At 34.8% G+C, this 8,311-nt stretch overlaps 1 protein-coding gene and 1 long non-coding RNA gene across 4 annotated transcripts in view; both read right to left on the bottom strand.

Moving 5' to 3' along the window:
- ODR4 (odr-4 GPCR localization factor homolog) overlaps positions 1 to 8,311 on the bottom strand; it is a 43,934-nt gene continuing 35,623 nt past the window's right edge. For 2 of the 3 annotated variants that reach the window (XM_017524405.2, XM_017524406.2), the window contains 2 exons: positions 3,507 to 3,617; positions 1 to 2,352 (listed from right to left, as the gene is read on the bottom strand). In XM_017524405.2, the coding sequence (XP_017379894.1) occupies positions 2,285 to 2,352; positions 3,507 to 3,617 (179 nt within the window). In that variant the 3' untranslated portion in view covers positions 1 to 2,284. The remainder of the gene's footprint in view (positions 2,353 to 3,506; positions 3,618 to 8,311) is intronic. The other variant, XM_037737083.1, reaches the window with a different exon arrangement.
- The window catches only part of LOC119470536, a 5,431-nt gene continuing 3,396 nt past the window's right edge, over positions 6,277 to 8,311 (bottom strand). Inside the window, exon 2 of the long non-coding RNA XR_005199443.1 lies at positions 6,277 to 7,729. This is a non-coding gene — a long non-coding RNA (uncharacterized LOC119470536). The remainder of the gene's footprint in view (positions 7,730 to 8,311) is intronic.

Here is an 8,311-nt window from a genome sequence, read left to right as displayed (position 1 = left end):
TAATGTTGCAAAACAATGTTTATTTAGTTTTACAATTGTTTACAATTTCTTATACTTTTCATTATAATTGTTTTATAGAAACAACAGTTTAAATTTACATGTTTATCATTTATTTGCTCACTAGTTCAATTTCAGATCACCCTTTAGAATCATTTTCCTTTTTGAAGATCATTCTTTTGTAGTCTTTTTGCTGAAGTTCTACTGAAGATAATATCTGTTTTTCATCTCAGCATGTATTTGTTTCAGTTTTGCTTGTAGCAAATTCTAAGCTAATAGTTTTTCTCAGAATTCTACCCTCTTTGGGGTACACTGTTGTTGGTAGGAAGCCTACTAAGTATTTGACTGCCTTCCCTTCATTGTTGATCTTTTTCTCCCCATGGTTGCTTTCAAAATCTTGTGTTTGGTATTTTGCCATTTACTATCTTGAGTCTGGGCCTGGATTTTATTTAATTAGATGTTTGGTATATACTGTGCTTCCTGAATTTATGAATTCACGTTTTTTCAACAAATTTGGAAAATTGTGTTGTCTCTTCAAGTATTGCCTCTCCTTCATTCTCTAAATTCTCTCCTTCTAGTATTCTTAGTCTTTGTAATTCTTCCCTCCAGCTCTCTTAATTTTCTAATGTTTTCTATCTCCTTGTTGTTCACTGGGTAATTTCTTTAGATCCAGCTTATAGTTCACTTGTCTCTCCAGCTGAGTCTAATATAATATTCAATATATCTGAGGGATTTTTTCTTATTTCAATAAATATTTCTCATTTCAAGTTTTATTTGGTTCTTTTTCAGATCTGCCTATGGTTCCAACTTCATTTCTTATCTTGGTGATGAAACCTTGAAGAACTGAGTTCAATGTTTATTTTTTCTATAGCTCCCTTGTCATGTTAGCTTGTTTCACCTTGTGCCTCTGATCTCTAGTCATAAAATACTACTACTTGATAATAATCTGTAGGAGTCTTGGAACTAAATTAGGAATGTTTCTCTCTTTCTTCTGCCAGGAGCTAGAGCACTACAAACTGAGGGCCACTCAATCTTCTTTAACTGTCCTGTCTAGGGCAGCATCTCAGGTTCACATCTCTTCTTGTTTCTGATTTGAGACAAACTGCATATGGCAGTGTTGCCATTGGTATCTGCCATCCAGACAATCACAGTCCACTTGTATGGTTAATATAGTATTCATGACTCCTACCTTAAAATGTGTTCATTGTTTGTGGCAGAGGAAAGGCAGAAGTATGGTTCTTGAAAGTCCTCCTACTTCTTGTGAACCTATTCAAAAGTAGAATTTATTCAGGATCTAGTTGTTTTTTAACAGCTAGTCTAACATACTTGCTGGAAGCAAAATCTTATTTTATATATTAAATATATTTTTAAAATTATGATACAGTAACCTGAGAAAGCACATATTTTATGTCATTTCTTATTAACAGAATCTCTCTGGAAAGGTTCCCTACCCCTTGATCAGAACAAAACTCACAGTATATGGGAATTGAGTGAACATTAGGAAGGTCCTAGAGGATGAACCTATCCTAAGGTGGTCGTCTCATTACTCGGTAGAAATTTCTCCTGGTACCCTATTATTATTAGATGTTGCATCAACATTGACTGTTGAAATTACTATTTTTTTTTTTGTTTTTAAAATATACTTATTTATTTTAGCGACAAGGTCTCATTTTGTCACCCAGGCAGGAGTACAGTGATGCAATCATAGCTTGCTGCAGCCTCAAACTCAAGTGATCCTCCTGATTCAGCCTCCAAGTAGCTGGGACTAGAGATGCATGCCACATGTCCAGGTATTTTTTTTTTTTTTTTTTTGGTAGAAACGGAACGTCATTATATCAACCAGGCTGGTCTCCAACTCCCTCCTAGTCCCAGGTGATCCTCCTGCCTCAGCCTCCCAAAGTGTTGAGATTATAGGTGTAAGCCACCATGCCTGGCCTCTGTTCAAGTTTTAATGTCCTGATTAATATGTGATTCAGATTAGTAAGACTAAAAATCTATGATCATATCCCATCATTTTGAACCTTTTAAAAAATAATAATGATTTGTTACATGCAGCTTCCATCTAGAAGCATAACTTTATTTTTGGAAATGTGGGCCACCTACAATTTAAAGCAGGCTAAACAAGGCAGCTTGTGATTTCATTTTAGTCAGAAACACACCTAATAGGCATCATGGCAGCAGATCTGGCTGCTACTGTTTTAAATATAGGTAGGCTGTCAGCATCTTTATTGTTCATAATTGTCTGTCAATGTTCTCTGGATGATCAAGAAAATCTTTGTGCCTCACCCTAATCACTGAAGTAATGAAAGGAGATACCGGCAGCAAGGACTGCAACTGTAAATGCTGCAATCACACCTAAAAGTAAAACAAACACAAAACAAATGAAAATGGAATGAGCAAAAGAAAGGCTGAACTAATCCTAGGCTCTGAAATGTGGGTAACTGATGGGCCTCAAAAGCAATACACAAACACACAATCATACGTACACATACATATGTATGTACTAAAAGGCAGCAACATCTTAGAGAAAAATATAGCAATAAGTTGAAAAATTAGATTTCGAATGTTGGGCAAAGTATCTCTCTTGCACACATGTGCACTGAGATGTATCTAAGAGAAAAAATAACAAACACTTTAAAGGGCTTATGTAATTATTTATATTGGCATACCAGCTGTCTTATGCTACTTAGGTTAAAAAAAAAAAGGCAGTGCTAGTAGGCAGTAGTTCTCAGTCATTATAACGTAAAGCCACGGTGTAGCTATTGAAAAACTGCAGAAGTCCATGTTTGACCATTATAAAATCTAAGAATTAGTACATCTTAGTTGTAACTTTTATTTTTTCCTGATTATAGTAAACTAAAGAAAGAAACTGACCATAGTAGTCTAGACAGACAATACAGACAGACACACATATACACACACACACACATGCACAAAAAATTTAATTAAATTTAATGAATGATAAGAACTACAATTAAATCTTTTGGGTCCTAACTCTCAGTCAGAGGTCTTAACAGTATATTTCAAACTGTTATTCTGCTAAACAATAGTCTTTGTTCAAAAAGTCTGAAAAATGTTACAGTAATTCTGCATTTCTTAGAGCCCTTAAAATATAAAATTATATTATAAAATTCTTGACTTCAATTTGACATTTTTTGTCATAGAACACAAATCAAAATCTCCTGCAATAGTAATTCTAGGAATACCAGTTTATAAAGCATTAGCTCTACCATACTAACTGATTCCCAAAACTCTGCATCTTTTTCTTTTAAAAACATTTTAAAAATTAATAAGATGTGTCATCTTTGAGGGCACTTGGATGACAATGTATGAATTATTAAATCTTCCTATCTCTAGGGCCTGGCACTTTCCATCCATAATACCCAATAAATACTGGCTAAGTCTAGCACTCTTAAGAAAGCAAAATGAAATACAAATAATTTTAAAGTAACAGGAAAACTCAAGTCCAAATATGTTTTCAGTGTTATAAAAGAAATAAAATTAAATACCTATGTTTTGCTGAATTTTCAATAATATTGTAGTTTTAATTGGCTGTTTTGGTTGTTCATCATCTGTGTTGTCCAATGAAGTTTGACTATTCACAGAGGAACTCACACAAACTGAAAGAGTATAATAATAAAAGTCTACATAAAATAAGGATTAACACTTTAAACTGAGTTTTAAAGAACATTATAAAAAACAATCAACACCATTTTCATTCTACTTGTTTTTTATATAACAACGAATTTGTTCATTATCAACTGTAGGTGAATTAAATTTAATGGAATACATGTCAAATTGACAGTTTTCAAAACATTTAATGTGGCTTTATCATTGAACTAAACCAGACGGCCACACAGCCAGTTCTGAGTAACTTTCAAAAATCGTAATTTGTTGGCCAGGCGCGGTGGCTCACGCCTGTAATCCCAGCACCTTGGGAGGCGGGCAGATTGCCTGAGCTCAGGAGTTCAAGATCAGCCTGGGAAACACAGTGAAACCCCATCTCTACTAAAATACAAAAAATTAGCTGGACATGGTGGCATAGATCCAGTTACTCAGGAGGCTGAGGCAGAATTGCTTGAATCTGGGAGGCGGAGGCCATAGTGAGCTGTGATAGTGCCACTGTACTCCAGCCTGGGTGACAGAGAGGCTCCATATGAAAAAAAGAAAAAATTATAATTTGTTTACTATATGGTAGTAAATTTATGCCAAAATTCATAGCAGAGTAAATTTCACTGTTACTTGAGATTAATGTATATCATTCTTTTTGTTGTTGTTGAGACAGAGTCTGGCTCTGTCACCCAGACTGGAGTGCAGTGACACGATCTCGGCTTACTACAATCTCCGCCTCCCAGGTTCAAGTGATTCTCCTGCCTCAACCCCCGGAGTAGCTGGGATTGTAGGCACCCACCACCATGCCTGGCTAATTTTTGTATTTTCATTTAATTAATTTATTTTTTTGAGACAGAGTCTCATTCTGCTGCCCAGGCTGGAGTGCAATGGCATGATCTCAGCTCACTGCAACCTCCACCTCCCAGGTTCAAGCGATTCTCCTGCCTCAGCCTCCTGAGTAGCTGGGACTACAGACATGTGCCACTACGCCCAGATAACTTTTGTATTTTTAGTAGAGATGGGGTTTCATCATGTTGGCCAGGCTGGTCCCAAACTCCTGACCTCAGGTGATCCACCCACCCTGGCCTCCCAAAGTGCAGGATTATAGGCGTGAGGCACTACGCCTGGCCTAATTTTTGGATTTTTAGTAGAGATGGGATTTCGCCATGTTGGCCAGGCTGGCTTTGAGCCCCTGACCTCAAGTGATCCACCCACCTCAGCCTCCCAAAGTGCTGGGATGACAGGCCTGAGCCACCGTGCCTGGCCTAATTTATATCATTCTTATTAGTGGTTTTAGCGATTAATAATTTCAAATAATTAGGTATTAATAAAATTAGGGACCAGCACATTGTAGTACATGGGCGAAATCTGGCTCAAGACTTATTTTTGTAAAGGTCTTAAAGTAAACATCTATTTTTATATTTTTAAGACTGTTAAAAAAATGTGAAAAAGACTTTATGTGGCTCACAAAGCCTAAAACATTTGTTACTTGCACAAAAAAGTTTGCTGACTCTTTATCCAACTTGAAATTTAAACTATGATAAAAAAAAAATTTGACCTTAAAACCACTCTGAATGGTAAGCAAGGCAAGGATACCATCTCACTTTACAAATGAAAAACAAAACCTGGGAGGGTAAGTACATAGCTGACCATCAGGTATTTGACTGATGAGTTAGACACAAGTTCTCTTTCTTCTCCATTATGCTGACAGCAATTTATGCATGTTGGCCTATTTGAATTTATTTAACACTGAATGAAAGTGTGTGAACTGGTAACATCCTTAGAGTCCACGCAGGCCAATAGTTTCCAATTTTTTCCCCTACGGCTGAAGAATCCTATGAAACCAAAGAAAATCTGACAGAAAATCCCAGTGTGTAAAAGAGATGAAAGCATGCCAGCCAGGCTGAAGCCGGGAGGGATGACTCCTGGAGTCAGACCAGCTCCTTCTGTCCTAGAGGTGACAGTAGAAAGCTACTCTATAGAACTCTAGGGAACTAGGTTATGAAAGCAACTATTTTAGATTTATCTCTTTATTTACCTGTTCCCCCCCACCACCTCGAAGAAAAAGAGAGAGAGAGGGAATTCAAGAGTGAGAGATAGTAAATATGACTATTTAAATTCAAAGTAAAATAGCCTATTGTTTGAATTTACGTTTTTATAGACATCTTTGTACCCCAATATACTAGCGCAAGCTCACAAGAATGACATATGAACATACTGAAAAAGGTATCTATGACACCAACATGGAAGAAAAGGAAAAAAAAATTACTTACTTCTCATTCATTTCCCATAAAGTTTATGATTTTCATAAATAATTCCCAGAAAATTATCTTATTAGAATCAAGGGCACCACCATTCCTTTTTTCTTTTTCCTCTTCAAGAATGTAACTAAATACTTTAAAAACAACCAACCAAAAAACTCTCCTTTTTTCTATTCTCACATCAATCCAGTTACAAAGAACAACAAATTCTTATGAACTGTCTCTAGGAATATCTAGTCTTCTATATTTCCAGTTTCTAGTTTTCTCAAGGTCTATCATACCTCAGTTCTAGACTACATAAGCCCAGTAATATAAAATGTCTTCCAGCTTTAGTCCATAGGTCTAAAAGTTGAATGGCTAATACAATTCTACATTAAATGAAAGCAAAAACAAACTTTGACTCTGCTATTAGCAAATATCTCTCCTAAAAAGGGTGTGGTTTTTTTTTTTTTTTTTTTTAAATATTTGGGCCAATAAAACCCTTACATCAGTAACAAAAACAATAGATGGTATGAATTATACCTATTTGCTATAGGAACTTTTTTACTTGAATACTTGCATACAAAGAAAATAAAATTGTTTTAGTTGTCATATTATTTATATATCTAATTCAATTATTACATACAAAGATCATGCTCTAGACAGCTATACCCTGCACAAATAATTTACTTTCATAACAGACATTCCATTGCCCTGCTAATTCTATTTTTAAATCAGTCATACAAAATCAGGTGGTTTGATATAAATTTGAGGTAATTTTACCGAAGCAGAATTTTTTCAATAATGAATAAGCCCTTATCACAACAATTTATTTGTCTGTTTATTTTTGGTGGGAGCTTGTAGGGCTTTAAATCAAATCTCAGGTACTATTTCACCAATATTTTAATATATGAAATTTAAATGCAAATAACACAGTGACTCAATACAGCATTAGATCTCAACCATTCCTTAAAGCCAAGTAATTTTAAATTCAGACAAATCAAAAATTGATCATGTTAAGAAAGCAATCTTCATGAGCAGCAATAAAAAAAGAAAACAAGGACCATGGTGAATGCATGCAAAAGTTGCAGACGTGTTCAGATTTCATTCCAAGCTGCTGATAGGTAATAGGCAGGACTATTCAGAAGCTTAAAATGAAATAGTTAAGACTTGAACTCCTTAGTTGGCTGTGTTCTTCCAATCCCTAAATCCTAAATTACTGATGTATCATTATATTCAGGGATGTAGCCATAAAATTATATCTTCGTTATTACTCATTTTTCCTTTTCATCAATGTTTAACCAAATGATAAAAATTAATTTCAGCTCTGGTATTGGCAAAGATGAGGTTCACCAGATTTTAAAGGTGTGACTTCAAATTTTTTAGGTGGTACTGTTGATAAAGTACATTGAACTTAAGTTAATATCTACTAGCAGATGACTAGCACAGCTAAGAAATTTCAAACCCATAGTTATCCCACACCTCAAGTGAGTCATTCTGACAAACTGTTCTTCATCTATTAAGTCATTTAAAAGTATGTTATTTTAAGATACTTACCTGGCAAATACGTATTTTAAACATAGCAACGACTTGGCAACTATACTATAGAACAGAAATAAGTAATAATCAGGTAAATAATACAAGTTTAGTATCCCTTATCTGAAATGCTTGGGGACCAGAAGTGTTTTAGATTTCAGTCCTTTTTAAAAAAATTTTGGAATATTTGCATTATACTTACTGTCTGAGCATCCCTAATCTGAAATCCAAAACGCAAAATGTTATAATGAGTATACTTCCTTTGAGTATCATGTTCGTGCTCAAAAAGTTTCTGATTTTGGAGAATTTTGTGTTTCACACACTCAGATTAGGGAATATTCAACCTGTAATGTTAAATACTTAGAAGATAAAGCAAAATGCTTGTAACACATTTAATGCTCTTAAACGTGTAGCAATTGATTTCAATTTTTGAATTTGAACATTTGAGCTCCACTTTTTTATGGTTTATTTTATATGGAAACTCTAATTTCAAATATTTATATAGGAAAACTTACACATATTATAAAATATTTCACACTTGAATATTAGTATTTTTCATTACAAGTCAGAGGTTCAGTATTTAAAAGTATAATAATGTGTTAATATCATCCTCCATTCATATATCTCTTTCTGTTTAGAAGGTATTTTCCCCAACAGTTTTACCAAATTCTTAAGAGAATCTAGGACTCAGAGGGAACTTGTTTAAGGTTACACAGTTACAAGTGGCAGGCCTGACCCTGGACATTATCTTCATAAAATTATGACATCTAATATCTTTGAGTAAATGAATAAAAAATGAATGAGTAAATGAGTGAATAAGTGCATATAATTCTTTTTTTTTTGAGGCGGAGTTTCACTCACGTTACCCAGGCTGGAGTGCAATGGCGCGATCTCGGCTCACCGCAACCTCCGCCTCCTGGGTTCAG

The sequence above is a fragment of the Cebus imitator genome, unplaced genomic scaffold (genome assembly GCF_001604975.1).
Source record: "Cebus imitator isolate Cc_AM_T3 unplaced genomic scaffold, Cebus_imitator-1.0 Scaffold33, whole genome shotgun sequence".
In the NCBI taxonomy this organism is placed as follows: Eukaryota; Metazoa; Chordata; class Mammalia; order Primates; family Cebidae; genus Cebus; species Cebus imitator.
This window is presented reverse-complemented; position numbering and strand designations above follow the sequence as displayed.